Genomic DNA, 25,813 nt, shown 5'->3' with positions numbered 1-25,813 from the left:
TATCGTCCCAACTACGAATAACTGAAAATCTCAAGTTATTCTGATTCTTGATTCGCTTTCATCATTTTCCTCTCTCAATCTATGCCAGGCAAATCTTGTGTATACTATTACATCTGCGGTATAGACCATTTTTCTATATATTGTGCAGCCATAGCTTCAACACTTTTTAAAAATGTAATTTATTTATTTAAAACTTTTTATTTTCAGTTTCCTTTAAAAAACAAAAACAAAAAAAAAAACCTAGTTATGTGTTCCCAACGCTGTCTCACGGCAATTTGTAACTTTTGATTTAGTTCGCATGAATTTGTATAATTTTATTTGTATGATGTAGTCCGATTTGCTCCTCCCCCAATTATGGTTGGGTTTAGGGGTGGGGTTTGGTGCCACGCCCACTTTTCCAAATCACACATTTTCATATGTATTCGTACGAATTAGCCACTAAACTGACCGAACATTAAACAGTTACATTTCTTCCTGCGATCAGGCTGCAACTCCAGTTACTGAAGTTGTCCAAATAGTTTATAAGAGCAAACTTTGATTTATTTTTTGATGTTGTTCAGCTGTCATTGTTTAATCTGATGTCATCTTTAGTAAAACTGCAAGTTGGCCATATGGACTGCGTTGTCTTTGGAGGCACACATGGAAATCCACTTGAGATGACCAGCATTCTCAGACACACACATACACACACACACACATACAGGCTGAAGTCTGCTAATGATTAATGCGATGGTCTCCCGAAGATTTTTCCTGCCTCTTTTCTCATCTACCTTTTTTTCTCCTGGAATGCAGGAATCCCCCTGCTATTTGTCAAACACCCATTGGGGATTTTTTGACAGAGGCCACATCGTCCTGCATACACACACACATTTATGTACTTCCAGGCAGTGGCCAAGCTAGTAGAGTCAGTCAACAGACACTTTCACATTCCACAAATCATCATCATTTTTATTCATTTACAGATTCCTGCTGATGTATCTACAGAACTGATTTAATGATAATAAATGTGTTTGTTTCTAAAGCTAATTTAGATTTTATTTCCAACTATTTACTCATATTTTCAACTCAATGTCACCTTTTTTCAAAACTCTACACACTATTCCCAAAACTACACACAAAATTGCTCACATCTCCTTCAAAATGTAACACTGCATTAAAAATGCCATAAACACGTCAGAATGAAGCATTTGCTTTGAATGGCAAACACTTCTTTCATAATAGTTAATGTTTGGATATAGCATGTAAACACTGTTGTTTCAAATCTAAAGCTTTTTGCTCTTTCATAGGCTTGTATATACATTTCTGTAATGTTTTACAGTGACAGTAATCTGCTGAGAGGGGGAACAGGTACACTGTAAATAGAGCTGCACGATTAACCGTAGCTGACCCTACACACGATCTTAACTTTTCTACAATTCAGCCAATTTTATTTTCAAGGTCAGGTGTGAAGCGTAAAGGCGGACGCACAAGTCTTCACAGCAACATGGACAGCATTGAGCAACATGGAAACCTCCAAATGGCGTTAAACATGTCACATACTATATTTATAAGGTATAATTCACCCAAAAATGTTATTTCTGTCTTAATGTAATAATGTAGCCGCGGCCGCGAAATGACACGTGAGCCTGCGCACTGTTTGTTTACTACTGAGAGGACGCGCGCCATTAGCTGTTTCCATCCACCTAATTTTATGCGTATTTTGGACATGCGCATAAAAAAAACGGTTGATGGAAACGCCAAGATGCGCATACATTTTAAAAATGCGCATTAAAAAACGTATGCTCATAACTGAGTAGGATAAACTTTGTATTCGATAAGAAAAGATGCGCATAAACTACGATGGAAACACTTTTACTGCACAAATGCCAGTATGCGCGTTAAAAAAGGTCATGTGATTTTGTTTTAAGAGATCATGTGATGATGAAAATGTGCGTAAATGGACAAACCAGCAGGCTGAGCACACTGTAAACCATCTGAACTGTTGTTTTGGTCATTTTAAATTGCCTTACCGTTTCAGTATTAGTGTTATTATATTATTAATGACCTTCAGAATCAAGAGCGTCTGTGCTCCGCGTATGACTCCTATAAACGTCACCGCGCGTTCACTGTGTGTCAGGATTGCCTTCTGAGGCGCAAGTCATTAATTAGATGAAGAAAAGATTGACGCAGCTTCTCCTACCGCAGTAAATTCAGTTTTTACTGTTGATATTTGGCGCCAGTTAATCAGGAAGTGACGATTTTGTTCGATTTGACTCGTTGGATGGAAACGCTGCTTTATTCGCTCGTCTTTAATGCGATAATCCAGTTTTGCGCATAAAGTTACATAAAGAAACATAGCTAATGTTGTCTACTTTAGTGAACAGAACCTGCGTAGGCTGTGAATAACAGCTAATAAGGTTGTTAATAACGTTCAGTTTGTTGCACAGAGCGATCGTTTGGGAGCCGCACGGGAAGTATGATTTCCACAGGTGTTTTTTTCCCAGAGTGACGGCAGCCATGAGCGCACTCGGCAGTGAAAGTGAAACCGGCGCGCACATCATTTAAACAATCATATCACATTTTAGAGTTATGACAAGCGCTTGATATGTTTTTTTATTTCATAGTGAACGCAAAGTGTTGTGCAGGAAAATAAATGTTTATTTGACCAGTATAACTACTCTAGCCTGTTGAATATAATGCAAGAGGGAATCTGATAATGACAGAGGTTTCATTTTACCTGTGAAAAAATGGTCTAATAATGTTGTCAATGACAAATGACAAGCGTATATCTCAAACATAATAATTCAACTTCAGAATTATGAATAGTTGTATTCTGATGTCATCACTTTTCTGTGAATTAACAAAGAGGACAATGTTACGCACCGTCTAGGGATGGTGCACAACATGAAAGACAAGACAATCGAAAGTGAAATCAAAGATTTATTGGGGTTTGAATTCGGGAGCTGACAAGGCCAAAATAACAAACAAAAATTCCTTTCTGTTAAATCTCTAACTTACCTGGTCAAAAATAAAAGAAAAGTAAGTACAATTCACTACCCTAACCCCTGCAGAAAAAAAACAGCTAAAACCAGCCTGACCAGCTAAAACCAACTAAGACCAGCCAGCCTGACCAGCTAAAACCATCCTGACCAGCCAGCCTGACCAGCCAAGACCAGACTGACAAGCTAAAACCAGCCTGATTACCTAAAACCAGCCTGACCAGCTAAAAATAGCCAAAACCCCGCTAAAAACCAGCCTGACCCGCTAAAACCAGCTAAGACCAACCTGACCAACTAAGACCAGCTAAAAAGTGGCCAAAACCTCCTAAAACCAGCTATGACCAGCTAACACCAGCTGAGACCAACCTGACCAACTAAGACCAACTAAAAAGTGTCCAAAACCCCTCTAAAACCAGCCTGACCAGCTAAAACCAGCTAAGACCAGCTTGACCAGCTAAAACCAGCTAAGACCAACCTGACCAACTAAGACCAGCTAAAAAGTGGCCAAAACCCCTCTAAAACCAGCCTGACCAGCTAAAACCAGCTAAGACTAGCCTGACCAGCTAAAACCAGCTAAGACCAGCTTGACCAGCTAAAACCAACCTGACCAGCTAAGACCAGCTAAAAAGTGGCCAAAACCCCTCTAAAACCAGCCTGACAAACCAGCTATGACCAGCCTGGGAAACCAGCTAAAACCAGCTTGGGTGACCAGCTAAAACCAGCCTGACCAGCTTAGGCTGGTTTAAGCAGTTTTTTTCAGTAGGGACTACCTAACAAAAAACAGAGGTCAAAAAGATTTTACAAAGAAAATGGCGTCAAACTCCTTACTATCCCAATATATATACTATTTACAAACTATTTATAAAACAGGCAATCATATTTAAAGGACAATCCAAAATCAAGGTCAGCAAGCAACAAAGGTCAAACAAGCCAGTGGAACAAAGTATCATAAACAAAACAAACACTAACACAAAAAGTACTCACAAATCTCAATAGAATCTCAGTAGTCACACAAAACAAATAGTACTCAATCTCAAATCTCAATATTCAGACTTAACACATACAACTCTGGCCTATACCACATACAAAAGTATCAACAAACACAAAGCAAGTGACCAAAAACAAGATGGCTGCCAAGGAAGTAGTGTCATGGCTTTTTAAAACACTGTAGGCCAATCAGGAACAAGCAAGCTGGAAGTGGCCAATTAGAAGTGTTCCAAGCAAAACAGAAAAGACAGATGAGACAAGACCAACATAGGGTTGTAACAACAAATCTAAAGTCTATTCAAGTCCACCATTCACAGTCTATACAAAGTTTAGCATTTTAACCAACAGTAGACCAGCATATAGGCCTAAAATTATTGTTGTTTTACCATATGTTTTAGAAATAACAATAATTACAGCCTACTCATATTAACCTTAATTTTACATCTACGGAATCGTGAGAAAATCGTGATCTTCATTTTAAGCCAAAATATCGTGATTCTCATTTTAGCCAGAATCGTGCAGCTCTAACTGTAAACACCAATCACAAAAAGAAACATAAGATATTTATTAGGCCAAACATTACTGGTGTACAGCAGCATTCAACAAATCCATAAACTTCTGTAAAAAAAAAACACGTGAAGCGAAAGTGTATTCTCCAGAAGGGGGGGGGGGGGGGGGGGGGGGGGGGGGGGGGGGCGTGCATTGCTTGGAGAAGCTTTACAAACTTAGGGTTCATTATACTTGCCAGTGCCTGGCTGAGAAGAACTCCTCTATTCTTTCTACAAAACTACAACTTGTGGATGGGTGGCAGTTTTTTTTTTGTTTTGTTTTTTGGACCAGAACAGCCCTGTGTTCTGTCACCTTTGACCCATTTATAGGCCTGCACTGCAGTGATTGGTAAGTGATCAGTTAAGAAATTAGTGCTTGCACAAGTGAGGAGTATGTGTGACCTGGGGAATAAGTGTAGCATTTTGACTGGTTGTGTTCGGAAATACAAGTCACTTCCTGTTGGATTTGTATGTTTTAGGTGGAGAATTGTGTGTAGTGTTTTGAAAAAAAATCCAAGGCTGAGAAATAGCTTATGGTTTGGGGAATTTGGTGTGTAGTTTTGCATCTTGAGGTTTCAGAAATGGTGCGCAAACTGAATGAATCCAGGTGATTCATGTGGGTTTTATGACGTTACACTGATCGCCCCCTAGTGGTGAACCATTACATTTTTGAAACGTTTAATAAACAGTAATGGTGTAACAAAGCCCAATTTAATTAATTTAATTTAATTAATCAATTTGATAAGTTTCGAAGCTTCTCGAAGCAGTGCTTCAAAAGCTGCTATGTGGATTCCCCCTTTTGTTTCTGTTTGCTTCTGTTTTGACCATTCTCGATAAATTCTGCATTTGGATTATCTTCATTGTCACACTTCAGTTCATCACAGTAACTCATTTCATTTCAGTTACAGTGCTGTCTTTTCTTAACTTTTATTTTTTCTCTTGTTGTTGTTCCTCTTTTCTTCAGTGATGCGAGTGTCATCAGTAATGAAGTGTCAACACTTGTTGAGTCAATCTACTTTATTTCACAAACTGCAACAGTTTCTTTTGACTATAGTGCCATGCCAAAAAATGTAACCTGCAACCTGTTTTTCTTTTCTAAATCATTTATTTTAATGAAGAGGATTAAAAGGGATGACTGTTCATTATTTATCCATAATCACACAACAAAACATGAAATATAACACATACAGCTGAAGTCAAAATTATTAGACCAGCAGTGAAATTTAGATTCTTTTTTCAAGTATTTGTCAGGTGATTTTGTCATAGTGTTTAAAGTCTGCAAGAACTGGAACCTGCGATCGTTTTTGAAATGTATTTTGTAATTTTTTATATTGTGACGCAGTTCCTAGAGAAACAGAATATTAAATGTGGCTTTTTGCTGATTGGATGTAGTCATGGTCATCAGCGACCCAGCCTGTGCAGATCACTGTAGAACTACAAATTTGCCACATTAATGAACTATAAATGCCATCATGCACTTCACTCACACACCTGGTCCAGATCCCCCTTGATTGCAAACACACACAGCTGACGCAGTTCAGGACTAATTATGGAATAAAATCACTGTCATAAATATTTCGTGCGTAAATAAAATTCACGCATCCGTAATTATAAAATCGTAAAGGAAAACGGAACGTACTCGTAATTTTACGAGTGTACAATTCCAAAATCTGCGATCTGCAAAATCTGCGGTTACTTAATTAACAGATGTCGTGTTATAGTTGAACATCGTTAAGTGATTCACTGAGAAATCTTGCGATCGCTGCCTGTAACGTTAACTTACATTATGCTCACTATCCTCGGCCCAGTCTTAATTTGATTCTGTAAAATGTCTAAGAAACACAGCAGAAATGGACCTCATTAAGTCTCAATCATTATTACAGCTTATGACGGATATTTCTCAAAGAAAGAATAACAAACATCTTACCTGAGATGGTGTGTGTGGAGCTTGAGTGCCCAGCGGGCGCGCTCTTGTGATCGATGACTCTCACTTGTTTATTAATGCCTGTGACAGCGGTGATGTAGTTTTGACAGTGGAGTGTCGCAGTTTGATTCGTACTCGTAATCAGGTTGTTGTGTCCGTGGTGAAACAGTATTTCGTGTTTGTAAAGTACACCCATCGTAAATTTATCAGTCATATACAAACAGACAAAGAAAACGTCATATCTGTGTCTGTTCTAATCGCAGATTTTGGAATTTACCCTCGTAAAATTACGAGTACATTCCGTTTTCCTTTACGATTCTATAATTACGGATGCGTGAATTTTATTTACGCACCAAATATTTATGACAGTGACTTTATTCCATAACTAATCAGATGGACAATAAAAACAGCACACACACACACACACATACATCTTTGTTGAGTCCTGTTTCTGTTTCAGAGCGTCACGTAAGCATTTTCCTTGCCTTGTCTAGCCGTGTTTTGACCCTTGCTTTGTTTTACCGTTTGTATTGATTCTTTGCTGTCTGTACTGACCTTTTGCTAGTGGTGGGCAAAGCGAGGCTTCATGAAACACTGAAACAGTCGAAGCAAAAGTCAAAGCTTCAAAACCCGTCTCTACAGTGACACCTAGTGGTCATTTTTATGCATTACAGTGGAACAGCTTCAGCAAAGAAACAGTTGAGCAAACTGAGGTATTAAATCACACTTTGTAGGGTTGAACCTTCAAGTCATTTAGTGGAGCGGTGTGAGTTCCTGACTAGCATGCAGGAATAGTGGGTTCGAATCCAGGCTGATACAGCTGTGGATGTTAGGTTTGAAATGCTCTGTTCTTGTCTCGTTTTGTTTTAACATTGGTCTGATCCGAATGTACACTTTGTGAATAAATATGTCTTGATTTGGTCATAAAACCGGGTTGTTGCTAGATGAGGTACAGTTGTGGCCGGAAGTTATCAAGAATTATTTATATCATTCATTAAATTGCCCATTTATTGTATTTTATTAACATCTACCCAAACCCTAAACCCAACCATTACAGTACTGTAAAAATATTAATTATTGTTATACAGTGTTACAAAAATTATACTATATTGATGGCGTATCCGCAGCTGTCTCCTACCTAGACTACACCATAATATGTAACATTATTAAAATACATAAAATCACGATTTCGGAGTATTTGTACAAGTTGGGATTCGAACCCAAAATCCATTTGAAGCACAGTGACAACACGCACGGTCCACTAGGCTATATGAGACAGAGCTTTTACTGCAGATTCACCAGGTCTAGAAACGCTTCTGAAATGATCGATGCTTTGAATCGCTTTAGTCACGTGACCTGTGTGTTTCGAAACACTTTAGTCACGTGACCTGGGTCTTTCGCATCATGCTTCGGTGCAGTGTTTCGAAACACTTGTGCTTCTGGATCTCGACCACTGTGTCGAAATGTCAGTTTCACGTTAGCCATCCCTACCTTTTGCCTGTTTTTGACTACAATCTTGGATGACCTTTATGCTCCTGTTTGCTACCTGTTTGACCATTGCTTGCCTGACTACTGTTCTTAATAAACTGCATGTGGATCCTCACCTCTGTTGTCCCAGACCCTTATGTGACAGTAGTAAAGTAGACATTTCATTCAGAAAGATCAGGAAATAGGTTTGGGGAGAGTTATTACAACCTAACAGAAACCTCCTCCTCACCATTTCTGTTTGTTGTCGTAGCACTGTCAAATTGACAGTTGAAGGGGCGTGGTTAACTATTTAACCACACCCAATACCTCAGACAGATGTAATCTTGGAATTTAGCTGAAAACAAACAGGAAGTGCATTTTCAGATTTCAATTTTAGATTACAAGGGAAACCATTTTATTTTCCTTAATGACAAGCACAGATGAATTGTTCAGCACAACACTAGCAATGTGCGCTAACCAAATCAATATGGTTAATGCTGACTTGTACAGAGCAAGGATACTGCTGTATAAAACATATGCTGGATAAGTTGGCGGTTCATTCCGCTGTGGCGACCACAGATTAATAAAGGGACAAAGCCGAATAGAAAATGAATGAATGAGAACAAGGATATTTTCACAGTATTTCTTATAATATTTATCTTCTGTAGAAAGTCTCATTTCTGTTAGTTTGACTGAAATAAAAGCATTTTTTTTCATTTATATGTTTATTTATGTTTTACTTTTTACTTCAATATTCAATATATGTAATGTGTACTGGAAGTGCATTTTCAGATTTCAATTTTAGATTACAAGGGAAACCATTTTCTTCCCTTAATGACAAGCAGAGATGAATTATTCAGCACAACACTAGCAATGTGCGCTAACCAAATCAATAGGGTTAGTTTGACTTGTACAGAGCAAGGATACCGCTGCTTAAAACATATGCTGGATAAGGTGGCGGTTCATATTTTCACAGTATTTCTAATAGTATTTAACCTTCTGGAGAAAGTCATTTCTTTCAGTTTGACTGAAAAAAAGCTTTTTATTTATGTATTTATTTATTTATTTGACTTTTTATTTCAATATTCAATATAAGCCAATATTATTAGCGGTAACACTTTATTTTGATGATCCATTTGAGTATTAGTAGACTCTCTACTTAATATCTGTTGATACTGCTCCTTCAACAGACATTTAACTGACTATAAGAAACTTTGAAAGTACATGTCAACCTACTCTAACCCCTAACCCCAATTTAACAGTCTAATTATAATCTAATGAGAATTAGTTGCATTGTAACTTAAATTCAACAAACGGACCACCAAAATAAATTGTGACCTTATAAGCCCCTTAAGAATGTATTACTTTTCAATTGTCTACAGCAGTGTTTCTCAACCCTGTTCCTGGAGGCACACCAACAGTACATATTTTGGATGTCTCCGTTATCTGACCCATTAAATTCAGGTGTTGGAGTCTCTTCTGATGTTATGATAAGTTGATTCAGGTGTGTTTGATTAGGGAGAGGTTGAAAATGTGGACTGTTGGTGTGCCTTCAGGAACAGGGTTGGAAAACACTGGTCTACAGATCAAACCACTGTTGTCCAATGACTAATTATCCTAATTAACCTTCTAAGCAATTTAAATGGAATACTATAGTATCTTGTAATATCACTAGTAAAACTAGTCATCTTGGCAACGACAAAAGAACTTAGCTAATAAATCAATCGTTTAAAAATGAGTTGATAAAATCTTGGCATAATATTTAAAAAATAATACAAATTTCACAGGAGGGCGATTGGTTTTGCCTTCAACTGTATTTGAGGTTAGTTTGGGTTTTGCTGGGATCATACCAGCATCCAAAAGATAATGAACGCTGATCCACCAACATCCCAAGTAGGTCACAATGTGCAAAATGCATTCATGATGGTCCATTAACACTTCCACTTCTCATGCTGGAAACCAGAGCCAGCATCCCACTCTGGGGAATATCCCATCAAAATCCATAGCAAAGACTAGCAAAAACTGCAGCCATGTGATAGTTTTATGATCAAATACCTACAAAAATGATCAACTAAATGGACCCTAATGGTATGCTGTCAATCAGTCAATCAGTAAATGCACGCTGCGGTGCTGTGCTTCACTTGATTTTACATATATAGCGTGGTTGTGCTCTGGCATTTGTTTTTGGACACTAGGTAGGCTTGCCACCCGTGAGAGAGGAGCGCATGTCAGTGTTTGCCAGGACAGATGGCGCATGAGATTCGACTGTACAGATATTACGCAAGAAGTGTGAATTTCTCTGTTTTCACAGCACATCTCCATGACTGCATGTACTCTACTAGTCCTGGTGTCCTGGTCACTGAGATCTTCACCCTGTAATTGTTTTTAATATGCCGACATGCATCTTCATTATTAAAACAAGGGACTAGGAAGTAAGGAAAAGGGCTGTGTGTTTATACTTCAATACCAAAACTGCGATTACAAATTTCTAATGCTGTATTTATTGTTTAGCCTACTAGTTTGTTTGCTGAAGTTTTGTGCTATTCTTTGTGTCTTTCTGTAAAGCTGTAAACCAGGGGTCACCAAACTTGTTCCTGGAGGGCCGGTGTGCTGCAGATTTTAGCTCCAACCCTAATCAAACACACCTGAACAAGCTAATCAAGGTCTTACTAGGTATACTTGAAACACTCAGGCAGGTGTGTTGAGGCAAGTTGGAGATAAAACCTGCAGGGACACCGGCCCTTCAGGACCGAGATTGGTGACCCCTGCTGTAAACAATCAGATAATTGAGGAGGTGAATGACAAGGAGGACTGTACACTGTAAAAAATGATGGGTTCCACACGATCAATTTATGTTGGGACAACATGAAGGAATGAAGTTAACTTAATAGTTTTTGTAAATTTAAGTGCATTGAATGTAAAACAGTTAAGTTGTCCTAAAAAAAGCAAATTTTAAGTAAGTTTGAAGAAATTGCAAATGCCATTTCGTTGTGTAATTTAAAGAGGACCTATTATGCCTTGTTTAAAAGAAGTCCTAGGGTCCGTTCTTCGTACGTGGATTACTAAATTAGCTGGATTTGGTTATTGACAATTTGACATGGTCCAGGATCGTTTCGTTCTTCAAAGCTTATCCGAGAGTTGTTGTCATGGCAACAGTTCTGGTAGCTCAAACCTGCACGGGTGTTAAAAAATATATTTTAATAAATCTTATGCAATCTCTGAAATAAAAGTACAAAGACTGCCACCTAGTGGTTCAAAGAGAAAGGTATTGATATGACCCTTTTTGATACAAACACATACAATCGCTTTAGTACAATTTGTGTATGATAGTAGACATGCGCCAAATGCGACGTTTTTTAAAGGAATATTATATTTATGCAGTCATGGACATGTTTTGACAGGTAATATGACGGTGATTAGATGCTTCACAAAAGTTGCAGACACCTTTAACAATATCTAAATGCTTTTGTGATGCAAAATTAATTTAAACTGTACTTATACAGAGTGAGCAGGAGGGCTGCCAAAATCACTCTGGACCCATCACACCCAGCATACTGCCTCTTTGAACTTTTACCTTCTGGTCGAGGCTACAGAGCACTGCGCACCAGAACAGCCCGACACAGAAACAGTTTCTTCCCTCAGGCAATCCATCTCATGAACACTTGATGATAATTATTGTGGAGCCAACATCACTACTTGCCTTACACTTTTATACACATATACACTTATTTAACAACACACTTTACATGACTATTTGCACATAACAGCTGCACATATAACGTTGTATATAGTAATAAACATGTACATACACTTGTCAATCTGTATATTTGCACTCACTACTTACTTCTATTATTTTTAAATATATTTATTATCTGTTTTTTGTCCTGTCTCTGTTATCATGTTACACTGTAGAAGCTCTGTCACCAAAACAAATTCCTCGTATGTGTGAACACACCTGGCAATAAAGCTCTTTCTGATTCTGATTCTAAACATCCAGTTATTCTTTACACAGACTAAGAAACTGGCTACCGTATCATATTTAACAAACTGTTTACTACGAATGTCATGTAATTTTGCTCACATGGAAAACTGATTATTAATCAGATGATGTCATTACGCTGCTGTGCCGTCAGCCAATCGTTGCATTGCTGATCATGATTTCAAGCATTAATAGATCTGTCCTTCACAACACACGCAGAGATCTCAGATCAGTTTATCCAGACATTTTAATCTGATTCACAAACTTGTTTGAAGGACCAAATCAGCCAGAGATCAGTTATCAGGATTAAAAGATCAAGGATCTGATAAATCATCTTAGATCATTTAAGCGAGGTACGAAGAACGGATCCCTGAGTGTGTACAGTACTGTAAAGTTATCAACACAGGCTCATTGGAAATATGTACGCAGGGATACATTTTTGAGAATTGAGAAACATGTGCTTGCGGAAACATGGATTCATTTTGTGTGTAAAACAAACACTATAGGGTGATACCACTATCTTACCTCCGGATTGACAGCTTTTTCAAGAAGGGTATACATGGAGGTCAGAGACAGCTCCAACTGGGCTGGTCCGCTCCAAGTTAGTGGGACTTGAGCTCCAAGTCTGTACAAACCTTCTGAAGGCTTCATTTATTTATTGTCTTTTACATGAGTCCAACCTATTGTGTTTCATGAATGTCAACACCTAAAGGTCTTTGTACGCTGGAATCTGAAATTTCTGAAAAATGTGTCTTGTAAACAAACCTCGCACACTGAGTCTGAGGGTAGTTTCATAAACTAGTTTCGAGAGGAACATGTGATATGATCAACTTCAGCTGATCCTCATCACTAATCATTAGCTAGCCTATCGGAGCACTCCAAAACTACTATATATATTCTAGCTAAACTTCATTCCCTATCTCTGTTTTCGGAACCCACCTCCCAACCCCCCCTATCCTTCCCTTATCCCTCCTCCTCTTTGATCGGGCAACACGGTGGCTCAGTGATTAGCACTGTTGCCTCGCAGCAAGAGGGCCACAGGTTCAAGGCCCATTCGAACCAGTTGGCACTCCCTGCGCGGAGTTTGCATGTTCTCCCTGTGTTTGCGTGGGTTTTCTCCGGGTCCTCCGGTTTCCTCCCACAGTTCAAAAACATCTACATAAGTGAATCAGAATACAGTCACAAGCACCCAGCGTATACATGCCTAACCAACCAGTATCACCCATTAGCCAGAAGCAGGGGGACATTCGAGAAACACCTGATCTCGTGTCCCTCCTAATGCTCATTAACCAGGCGGGAACCTTGGGCTCATTTATCTCCGAGCTCAGGGTTCTCTCCCGGGACAGCATGCCAAACCTGCTATTATAGTTGAGCATTATCTAAGTGTGAACTCTTAAATGTGTATTAATGAATCCATTAAAAAAAAAAACTCAAAAACATTTCAGAGTCAGTTCAAGCAGCGATACTTTGTTCTACTCTCTCTTCTCCAAAGAAGAAAAAGAAAGAGGAATAGGCTGCATATTGTGTTCATCCAATACTGCACAAAGAGGAAGGAGAGTTCAGCTCATTATCATTATATGAGAGCTGCGCTGGATTATCCCCAAATGCAAAGTTTAATTCAGGTAAATCAGTGGAATTTTGATACTTCACACATTCACGTCCGTAAACAAATCCTGAACAGAGACTGGCAGTACCTACAGACATTATAATTGATGGCGGCCATGTTAACGTGTTGAAGCAATGGAATAAAAGAGGACCATGCTTTCTATTATAATGTCTCTGGGCAGTACGCCAAATGTATAGACACACAAACACACACCAAACAGCAGCAAGGCAGAGGTGCGCCAGATGCTGAATCCAGTCACGGATTCTCAACTGTCCACCACTTTCTGTCTTTATTTTAATCACAGTGTTTATCATAAAGGGATCTGTGGCTCAAATGATGGTATTGTATATTTAGCTTTTCACTTGTACAGTGGCTCTGAACTGTCGAAACACCTCTCAAAGCGCCTATTTGGATGCTAAAAATGGAAAAAATCAAACCCGGTTAAAAAGTTTTTATGACGGACGAGTTTCAAGGGCAGTGTGTCAATACGATTCATACAACGTGAGGTCGAAATTATTTTTTAACGTGTGAAAATTACAGATGAACATTTCGGAGTCACTGTGCAATAATCTTAAACCCAACCTCACCTTTAACCTTTTGTGTTTTATGAATGTCTACTACACCAACCCTAAACCCAACCTCACTGTAACCTGTTGTGTTTTATTAACGTCTACACCTAAACCAATCCTAAACCCAAATTTACAGTAACCTGTTGTGTTTTAATACCATCTAGATCTACCCCAAACCTAAACCTGACATCACAGTAACCTGTTGTGTTTTATTAATGTCTATTACACTGACCCTAAACCCAACCTCACAGTAACCGGTTGTGTTTTATTAACGTCTACACCTACCCCAACCCTAAACCCAACCTAACAGTAATCTGTTGTGTTTTATTGATCTCTACTACACCTAAACCAATCCTAAACCCAACTTTACAGTAACCTGTTGTGTTTTAATACCATCCCAGATCTACCCCAAACCTAAACCTGACATCACAGTAACCTGTTGTGTTTTATTAATGTCTATTACACTGACCCTAAACCCAACCTCACAGTAACTGGTTGTGTTTTATGAACGTCTACAGCTGCCCCAAACCTAAACCCAACCTAACACTAATCTGTTATGCTTTATTGATGTCTACTACACCTAGACCAATCCTAAACCCAACTTCACAGTAACCTGTTGTGTTTTAATAACATCTACATCTACTCCAAACCTAAACCGAACCTCACAGTAACCTTTTGTGTTTTATTAATGTCTACACCTACCCCAACCCTAAACCCAACCTGACTAACCTGTTAAAGCAAGTGAAGTGATGATGCGTCGGTTTCTCATTATTATTCATAGCGGAGTTTTCTTATCCTATGAGAAGAGCCTGCTTTTTAATTATTAATGAGCGTACATGCTTTCCTAAGGCAAAGCAGACCTGCCAAGCTGGGAGACCCAATGACTGGGTGAGACCGCGATCTTATGTGTTCGTTTCCATGATCCACGGGGTTTGTTGCATGTTTTTCCCCTCGATGCTGTCAGGGCTGATACAGCAAAGCTGTTGGTTTGCAGCAAGCATGTTTGTTGGGAGAGCTGTACGAGAATTGGAGAGTGGCGAACTTTGTCTTTTATCAGTGGAGTTCGTTACCATCAGGTTAGCATTGAGAAACATCGTCGTTATCCGTGCTGCTGTGTTTGCACATGTTTAAAATCCTCCAGATTACCGGCAGGGTTAATGGTTGGAATAGACAGGGCAAGAGACTGCATTGCTATCCACTGTGTCTGCATTCAGACCTGAGGATTCAGGAGGAGAGAAGTCCTCCTCATTTATAGTGTTTATATAAACACGATTATCTTTATAAGGATAGAACAATTTGTGGTTATGTGTATAAGAAATTACGAATGACAAATGTAGCAGGGCGTTACATTACTTACTGTTTATTTCTTTACATTTTAACTTTGTAAACTATAAAATCAGTCTCCTCATTGTTTGTGTCTCATTTTGTGAGCCGACTGACAGTTTGCTCCACTCTTTTTCCCCTGCACTGTCGGTAGGCTTGGCCGGTATCCAAATTTCTCCCTATTTTACCTTGGTATCCGGTATTACCGTGCTTCAAGAGTTCACTCTTAGCTGATAATCAATAAAGCGTATTTGGCATGCTGTCCTAGGAGAGAGCCCTGAGCTCATAATATCCTCGAGCCTGGGGCTCCCTCCCGTTAGAAGGGCGAGAGCGGAGTTCGAGCTCAGGTAGGTCTCGAGAACTCCCCTGCTTGTCGCCGCGTGAGAAGTGTAAACTAGTGTTGTTTTCGGTGATAATTTGGTTCAGTCGATTGGCTATGGTTTATGTTTTTGGACGGTGGGAGGAAACCCGGGGACCCGGGGGAAACCCACGCGAACACGGGGAGAACATGTAAACTCCGCACAGAAACACCAACCAGCCCGATAGGAGGTTGGACCAGCGGTGTTCTTACTGTGAGGCAACAGTGCTAGCCACTGGGCCACCGTGTCGCCCTATCGGAAAAAGGGGGAGGAAGTAGGGGTGGAAGGGAGGGAAGCTTCAAGACGAAGATAACTGGAGTGAAAAACTCTGGTTATTTATAATGCTTCCATAATCATCTAATGGGTCAGATTACGGAGCTAATGAGGAGCCAGCCGTGTTGATCATAAGCACGTGATCCTCTCGAAATTAGTTTATAAATAAACCACACATAATAAAAAAAAATTATGATGTAAGGCTCAGAAAGCTTCACCAAACTGTTGGCTTGTGCCTAAACCATTCAGAAACTGAAAACTGTATATACGACCTTAGGTTCGCGGTCACCAGTTTGTCTTGTTCGTATTAAAGATCTGCGCGGAACGCTCTCTCTCATTCTCACACAATCACACACACACACATACATAGACAGCACCAAGCCAGCGACGCACACCATCACGGTCTCTCTCATTCACACACATACACATATACACACATAAACAGCATCCACGTGGATGCGCGCGTGCTCGCTCGCTCAGGAGCGATATTGTTAGACAGCCCGCTTCCGTTCAAATTACACCAGCTACCAACCGCTCCCGCGCTTTATTCGGAAATTTATTCCCGCACCACAAGAAATCTGGTTGGGTCTTGTGGCTCCCGTGGTACAGCAGAGCGAATGCAGACCTCTAGTTCGTATTTACCACGTCTCCCTTCTCGTTCTGTCGATACCCGAAATACTGGCAAACTGCAGAGGTGACTTGGTGCGCCATCTTACCTCACCTCTCTCTCTCTCTCTCCTCCACACTGTTCCGTGATGACAATCATGAATACGCATTTATAGACATTGAATAAGTAAGATTTAATATGTAATACTTGTTTTCTATATAAGTGCATTGTTTTTTATGATGGTATAACGATATTGAAACTGACACCGTGGCTATTTTTAGATCCCGCGGTATACTATACCACCATATTACCGCCCAAGCCTAACTGTCGGCCACACCCACTCCACCCTCTGCTCACAGCGCTTGTTTTAATTTCTGAGGTAGACTTGAACTGAAAAAGGCGGGTTTCAAGGCCCTTTAACGTCTACACCTGCACCAACCCTAAACCCAGCCTACGTGTGGTGTAAGTCCCGTAATAACTCTACCAAAATATTACAGAGAAGGAATCCCCACTCTGAGTCTCTGGGCATCATCGTAGGACGTCCAAATCAACCATCAATTGCTCCCTTACTCCCATTCCCCTTCATCCCACTGTCCCCTTACCACATCTTTTCATCTCTACATGCATACAACAAACATTGCTTCTAAGTGTAACGTGGTCCTTGCTAGGGAATAGTGTATATTTGGATTAGTTAGCCCACAGCATAATGTGCAGGACTTGACAATAGTCATGCCTAAGTAAACTATAATTCACCTAATTGCATAAAAGGTGTGCTTAGTTTACATTTGAGGCCAGCCTCTCCTGCTGTTTACAGTTGTTTGTACAGTGCTGCATGTGACTGGAGGCATGAGCTCAAAACTCGGAGGAGGAAGTTGTTGGAGGAAGTTTCTTTTCTGCATGATTTTAGCTCAACTGTTTTGATGCAAGAGAGTTGACGTGATGGGGTAGTTTGTAAATGATTGGTTTCGTCAGCGCAGACTTTGGCTGTGTGCTGTAACCTGAACTGCCCTTTGAACTCGTAATGGCAGATAAGCAGAAGAAATGGGGCTTCTTTGGAAGGAGATCTTTCTTTGGACAACACTCACGCCAGAATGCTCCGAGTTAGTGAGTAGCGTTCACGTAATTATGGAAACTGTAAGCTTTAACTGAGATGAAAGTAAACGCAGAATGCACGGCTCTTTCACAATAAGCATCGTATCCTGTTATTGAGTTGTGTGTTGGAGAACATTTCAGCAGATTTGAGCAAATTAATTTGAATTACCAAAACAGTTTGATCAGCTGACATTTAATTATTAATAGTCCTATATGATTATTCAGGTTGATGTATTATATAAGTTTACAGAGGAAAATATATTAAGATTTCACCAAAAATTGTTTATGCTTAGCTGTGAGAGTAACTTCATAGAGTTTGTAGAGAGTTTGTTTTTGGTTGATGGAATTGGTTGACCCTATTCAGACCAAAATATGCCTATGGATGGTTTGTCGAGTACTTAGTTTAAAACCATTTAATAGTAGCTCTAATCAAAAAGCTGCATGGTTTGAGATATCATTCATGTCTTTTGCAATAGTAATGGGGATTCTGTTCATAGAACGCACAGTTAATGTCATATTTTATTTGACTTTATATATGCTGGCTATTTCATATTTTTGTTTGCTTGTCTTGAAAATAAGGTTATTCATCCTTTAACAAGACTTAATGAAACATGGATGTATTTGTGGCTAAAACCTGAGAATGCGATCGATTAAAAAATTATGATTTATTAATAATACATTTCTGTTTAACTTACAATAAAAACATCATAAAATGTTCCAGAAGCATTAAAAAAATTATAATAATTTCATTTTTAAAAATGTATAACCAAGGCTGCATTCACACTACATTTACAATGCTTAAATGCTGACTTTAACACACGAAATTCTGAAGTGTTAAATATGAACACAATCATTTATACATTTGAGGTCAGAATTATTAGGCCCACCCCCAACCTTTTTAATTTTTTAAATATTATTTAAATATATTTTAAATATTTCCCAAATTATGTTTAACAGAGCAAGGAAATCTTCACAGTGTGTCTGATAATATTTTTTCTTCTGGAGAAAGTCTTATTTATTTTATTTTGGCTAGAATAAAAGCAGTTTTTAATTTTTTATATAGTTTTTAATAATTTTAAGGTCAAAATTATTAGCCCTTTTAAGCTATTTTTTTTCCCGATTGTTACGTGTTTAAGTTGTTAAGATATTAAAGAGGATGAAACGGAACAATCAGTGAGTCTACTGATGCTGGATGAATGAGAACACAACAACCACTTCCCAGGTAGCAAAGAATTCTGGCCCAGATTTGGCATAAATCTGGCACAACAGGCATTTATACGGCACTGGCATACAGCATGTGGGCCAAACTTGGCCCTGGTTTGGCAGAGGTGGCACCGTCTTTAAGGTGGCAAACAATACTCGGGCCAAAAGTAAAATGTAGTATTTGGCCCAGATGTTAATACTTGATATGTGGGCCATGTAAGTTTGTCCTGTCCTGACCCACATTTAAAATAAATTTTTGTTATTTTAAAATAAAGAAAGAAATTCTACCAATCAGGTCACTTTGAGAAAAAAGCTTACTCATAGCAAGCCTAAAGTGCAATGATTTATGGGTTTATCAATTTCATTGCAGTCGTGACACACCAATATATCTGGCCCATTTTAGGCTCAGTTATGGGTTACTAACTCGGCTGAGACTTGGCCCAGATATGGTCCGTGTTTGGCCCTTGTCTGGAAGCCAGATATGGTCCAGTCATGTACCGTAATTCACTGCGGCATGTGGGCCAAGCAAAAGCTGATTGTGTGGGCCAGAGCTGGGCCAGAGATATTTTGCTATGTGGGTTAGTGAAACAAATTAAGTATTTAATATTCAGTGAATGTCAGACAATGAATAGAGAATGCATTATAATTGTAATGTTAAATAATCGAATTAAAGAAAATAGGAGTGTTGCCAAAACAAAGAAATAAATATAACAAAACGATCTAACTAAACCCCAACCCACTAAACTGACTAACCAAAGAAAAATGCAGAAACAAAACCGTAATCTTCAGCACGTAGCTTAACTAAACTTCATAACCTCAAAATATAATTACACATGTGGCAACGCCTCCTTAAACTAACTAACTAACAAATAAATATTCTAAGCTGCTCACATTACTAGAGTTCTCGTAAAGTACACACTGTTAGCCATTAGCAAAACACAATCTCATATAATCCAATTCTCACACAGATCGTTCAACTTCTCACTAGATAATAAACTGAGCTGCACAAGCATATCTAATAAAGCAGTCTCTTATATACCGAGCGGACCCGGTTCTGATTGGCGTCTCGATGGTGATTGACAGCTCCTTTGACCAATGGTTGCACATCTACAACCAGCACATGACACACAGCGGAAGAGAGAGAAGAGCACGCAAAACAGAACAAACAAAGCATACGTGAAACGCAACACCGATAGTCTACAAAACAAACCAAAACAAACCTGACTTGCCTAATTACCCTAACTTGCCTAGTTAACCTAATTAACATAGCATTTAAATGTCACTTCAAGCTGTAAAGAAGTGTCCTGAAGAATATTATTTACTTCCATCATTTCAAAGATAAAAGAAATCAGTTATTAGAAATGAGTTATTAAAACTATTATGTTTAGAAATGTGTTGCAATAAATCTTCTCTCCATTAAACAGAAAATGGAGAAAAAAATAAACGGGGGGTAATAATTCTGACTTCAACTGTACATATATGATGTTTTGGGTGTATAGGTTGTAGCTGGAAGGGAATCCGCTGCATAAAACATATGCTGGAATAGTTGGCAGTTCATTCCACTGTGGCGAACGCTGATAAATAAGGTACTAAGCCAAAGGAAAAGGAATGAATTAAGGTTTTACAGTGTACTCTTAAATAACGGGTTTGTTAATAATGCAATATTAATGCTTACTAACGTCTGTTAATGTACATTTACTGCTTAACAAATGACAAATTATCTAAAAAAACTATTTAAAAATTGTTAGTCAGATCAAGTTTACTTTGACAATCTTGTTTCTGTGTTGTTTAGTGTGGAGGGGACTGTTGAAAGCAGTGAGCCTGGCCCTTCCGTGGACACCAGCATAGGATATGGCCGTGGGCCGGTCACTCACAGTTCTTCCTTGAGTCCGGACCAGTCTGAAGGATCATTGTACGGCCACAGCATCCAAAGCGGCCCGCAGCGCCCTCAACGGCCCAAACTACAACACTCTCAGTCCATCCTGCGCAAGCAAGCAGAAGAGGAGGCCATCAAGCGCTCTCGCTCCCTCTCTGAAAGCTATGAGCTCTCCACAGACCTTCAGGACAAGAAGGTACAGCACCATGACCAATGTTTGAACAACTCTTTACTGTATTTACTATAGTCACTGTAAAAACATCCATTAATTAGCTGTTTCCCATATTTTGTGATTCATGTGACTTTTATGAAAGATGATTTTTAATAAAGTAAATATTGTCTGGCTTGGTGCTACAAAAACCTTGTAATAAATTGCAAGTATTTTCTGTTATTTCTGGCTTATTTCTCTCTATATTATTTCTTATCCATTATATTATTTCAAACTACAAAAATGTCAATAAAAGTCTATTTCTTAGTTGAATTTTTAACATCAAAGATCGACAGAGTAGAGATCAGCAACCCATAATTCAGTTCACAACCGTAAATAAATAGAAAAAAACTTGTGAATCACAAAATACGGAAATTTTATTTAACAGATTTTGTTTTTAATAGTTTCGACAGTCATCAACAGTGTTGTGTGTGGTTCAAACAGAACTCTTTTTTGTTTAACTAAGCACCTTTAAGAGTTTCCCTATCTGCTTAGGTCGACTCATGATGTGGGAAAAACCGGGTTCAAGCTGATTTGGCTTGGTTCAAGCTCATTTGAATTGAGAAAATGTTTTTTATGACCACTTTTTAGTCTAATCACACGTTAAAGTGAATTTCTTACAAAATAATGGCGTTTACACAACAGTGTCTAGACTTGTTGCATCACAGAGACCAATTATCTCACAATTTATTTTAAAGTTATCATTTTCTGGCGATCTAAAATTAGGCATGGATAATACCAGATTAAGGTGCGGTGGTAAATTACATTTATAAAGCAATAAATTACATCTATATGCATTTTAGTCTGTACTCTTATATACTATTAGATAAATATAATTCCTTTGCATTCTTTAAATGTCTATATAGTAAACACACAGACATTTGAAGAACTAATGGAAAGGAATTATAGTTATATAATGGCGTGTAATGTAATATACATGTAATTTATTGCTTTATAAATGTAATTTAGCACCCCCCCCCCACACGCACACACACCTTCTCCTCCGTAATCTGATATAAGATGGCCAGAAAGTGAATTATTTTTTTTTCATAAATTGTTAAAATTATTGGTCTCTGTGATGCAACAAGTCCATGTATATATATGTAAGTAAATGTCTATATACAGTAAGTAATAAGTACAGGAGTATAAATATATATATATATATATATATATATATATATATATATATATATATATATATATATATATATATATATATATATATATATATATATATATATATACATACACACACACATACTACCGGTCAAAAGTTTGGGGTCAGTAGGAGTTTTAAATGTTTCAAAATAAGCTACTCCTGCTCAGCAAGGCTGCATTTATTTCCTCAAAAATACAGCACAAATTGTAAAAAGTTATTTCACTATAAAATAACTGCTTAAGTAGTTTATTAAATTAAATTAAATTAAATTAAATTGAATTTTGTTTAATTTAATTTAATTTAATTTAATTTAATTTAATTTAATAATGTATTCCAGTGATTTTAAAGATGACTTTTCAGCTTCATTACTCCAGTCTTTAGTCACATGATCCTTAATTATTATTATTATTATTATTATTATTATAAATGTTTATGTTAATGTTAATGTTAATAGTAATAAAAGCAATAATGACTGGAGTAATCATTTCATTTGAAACCACATACAATAAGAAAGCAGTTCAATAAAATTTCAATAAACATTTAACAATTTAACAGTTGTTTTACATTTAGTAAATGCCAGCTGGATAAATAGAATATTTTTTTATTTAAAAAACAAAAATATGAAAAAAAAATGACCACAAACTTTTTACCGGTAGTGTACATATACAGTTGAAGTCAGAATATTAGCCCCTCTGAATTATTAGCCCCCCTGTTTATTTTTTTTCCCAATTTCTGCTTAAGGGAGAGAAGATTTTTTCAACACATTTCTAATTAGACAAGTTATTGTATAACGATGGTTTGTTCTGTAGACAGTCGGGGAAAAAAATTTGCTTAAAGGGGCTAATAATTTTGTCCTTAAAATGGTTCATAAAAAATTTAAAACTGCTTTTATTCCAGGCGAAATAAAACAAATAAAACTTTCTCCAGAAGAAAACTATTGTCAGACATACTGTAAACATTTCCTTGCTCTGTTCAACATTATTTCATTTTTAAATATTTTGGAAATATTTAAAAAAGAAAAAAAAAAGAAAAAAAAAATTTAAGGGGGGCTAATAATTCTGACATCAACTGTAGGTAAATGTCGTATACAAGTAAATGTCTATTTTATGTATCTACATTTTATGCAAAACAATCTTATTTCAAACTGAAAACAAGACAAAAACTAAGTAAGAAATGCATTTTTTAGGAGTGAATAACATGACCATGCAAATATTTTCTACACCATTTTTCTCTGCTCAAAAACAATGGTCAAAACTGCATCTGTTCATGCGCAATTCTCCAGATCTACAGCCTAATTTGGTGGTTACCGTTACACTGTTATGATAATTGTGGTTTTAAAATCTGTAGACTATAGGTAGAATTAATTGTTTTTGCTTGACGAATTTATGTTACAATACAGAACAGCATAAATGACATTAAACTGAAAATTGTGTAAGCACTAGTTTCAATTGTGATAAAAAAAAAAAGAATATAAAAACATCCTTTTGAAAACAAAATTTTTCTGATCAAAAAACAAAGTCAAATCTTTTAAGATTGGTAAAATAAGATTGAAAAACTGAGATGCTTTTTTCTGCATTATCACTATAAATCAGATGACTTTTAATCACATTAAAGGCAGCACGGTGGCGCAGTGGTTAACATTGTTGCCTCACAGCAAGAAGGTTGCTGGTTCGAGCCTCGTCTGGGTCGGTTGTCATTTCTGTGTGGAGTTTGCATGTTCTCCACATGTTTGTATGGGTTTCCTCCGGGTGCTTCGGTTTCCCCCAAAGACTTGTGCTATAAATAAATTGAGTAAGCTAGGTGTTTCCCAGTGATGGGTTGCAGCTGGAAGGGCATCCGCTGCGTAAAAAACATATGCTGGATATGTTGGCGGTTCATTCCGCTGTGGTGACCCCTGACTAATAAAAGTACTAAGCCATAGGTCTCAAATTGGATTCCTGGAGGGCCTCAGCTCTGCATAGTTTTGCTCCAACCCTAGTCAAACACTGCTGATCCACCTAATCAAGGTGTTCAAGACTACTAGAGACAATTAAGCAGGTGTGAGTTTGAGGTGGTGGCTGGAGCTAAACTGTGCAGAGCTGTGGCCCTCCAGGAATTAAGTTTGAGACAATTGCAAATGAAGAAAATCAATGACTGAATGACTTTCAAGGGGTGCCGAATATGGGAAACACTGAGCACTATCATTATGTGTTGTATCTCCAAATGTATTAATAATGCTGCCTATATTATATATTTCTTGGTTTTCCAAGGTGGAAATGCTTGAGCGGAAATATGGAGGCCGTTTCATAACCCGCCATGCTGCACGCACCATCCAGACAGCGTTCCGGCATTACCAGATGAACAAGAACTTTGAGCGCCTCAGGAGTTCCATGTCAGAGAACCGCATGTCCCGCAGGATCCTGTTGTCCAACATGAGGATGCAGTTTTCCTTCGAGGCACCTGAGAAGGTCCACAGCTCTCTTTTTGAAGGCAGGCAGATGTCTCTCATGGAAGAGAGCAGCCATATAGGAGCAATGGTGCAACCTGGAGAGAAGGTTCCTGTTATCCTGGAGGCTCCAGAAACTCAAAATGACTTGACAGACACAATAACAGAGCTAGAGGACACTTTCTCAAAGCAGGTAAAGTCGCTGGCTGAGTCAATCGACGATGCACTGAACTGCCGCAGTCTACACAAAGAAGAGATCCAGCCTGAGCAGACGGTTTGTGAGCTGCAGCAGAAACGGGAGCTTCCTCAACCGGACGAGCACCGCAGGCTAGATGAGATCTGTGACGTGACTCTGTTTATTGACGAGGAGGAGCTCTCTCCACTGGTCCAGCCATCCAGCGCAGAATCTGAGCAGCGCATCCAGTCCATTAGCACCTCACAGGAGTATTGGTCCATGGATGCCAAGGACGACACAATCGTCAGGAGCACTCCATCTCTCGAATGCCAAGGGCCAAAGCTCTGTGTGGACTTGCCCATGCTGACCATTGAGCCTCCCAGCGACAGCTCGGCAGATGCAAGTGATCGCACGGAGCAGGGTTTGGTCCAGGTACAAAACGTTCCCAAACAGACCACAGCAGCACCACGGGCCAATCCCAAACATGGACCTTCTCCCAGAGTTCCCTCGCTTTCTGGAGAAGAAGAGCCGCTGAGACACCGGCAGGTGGAGAGTCACCTGGCCACCAATGGCAGCCGGCAGAGCAAGTCGGAATCAGACTTTTCCGATGGAGACAATGATAGCATCAACAGCAACTCAAACTCCATCGACACAATCAACTCCGAGTCCTCTTCCAGTCTGAGGGAGCAGAACCTCAGCAAACAGACCTACCACAAAGACACTCGCAACAGCTGGGACTCTCCGGCATCCAGCAGCGACACCATGCGCAAGAGACAATATCGCATTGGCCTCAACCTCTTTAACAAGTATGTTTTTGGTGAATATGCATATTATTTCTGTATTGAATAGACAGAGATCATGCCTATTCTTCAGCCATCATTATTGTCAGGTTTTGTATTATGAGTAGTAGCACTATGATTGATTGGGCATGAAGATGGCAAGAAACAGGTATATGACCACAATTGTTAATTAGCACTGAAGACAATTAACTTTTTAATGGCTGATTCTTGAATTACTACAAAGAATATGTGATTATAATGTAGCCAATTTATTAA

General features: G+C 38.5%; 1 protein-coding gene across 4 annotated transcripts in view; it reads left to right on the top strand.

Annotated features, from left to right (window-relative positions):
• Nucleotides 1-25,813, top strand: part of LOC130217701 (IQ motif and SEC7 domain-containing protein 1-like) — a 148,525-nt gene that overhangs the window by 95,933 nt on the left and 26,779 nt on the right. For 3 of the 4 annotated variants that reach the window (XM_056449869.1, XM_056449871.1, XM_056449870.1), the window contains 2 exons: nucleotides 20,708-20,987; nucleotides 24,408-25,564. In XM_056449869.1, coding sequence (XP_056305844.1) covers nucleotides 20,708-20,987; nucleotides 24,408-25,564 — 1,437 coding nt within the window. Of the gene's footprint in view, nucleotides 1-17,651; nucleotides 17,725-20,707; nucleotides 20,988-24,407; nucleotides 25,565-25,813 lie in introns of those variants that run through there. The other variant, XM_056449872.1, reaches the window with a different exon arrangement.

This window comes from Danio aesculapii, chromosome 23 (genome assembly GCF_903798145.1).
Source record: "Danio aesculapii chromosome 23, fDanAes4.1, whole genome shotgun sequence".
Classification (NCBI taxonomy): Eukaryota; Metazoa; Chordata; class Actinopteri; order Cypriniformes; family Danionidae; genus Danio; species Danio aesculapii.
The sequence above is the reverse complement of the archived record's forward strand: the minus strand, read 5'-3'. Positions and strand labels throughout refer to the sequence as shown.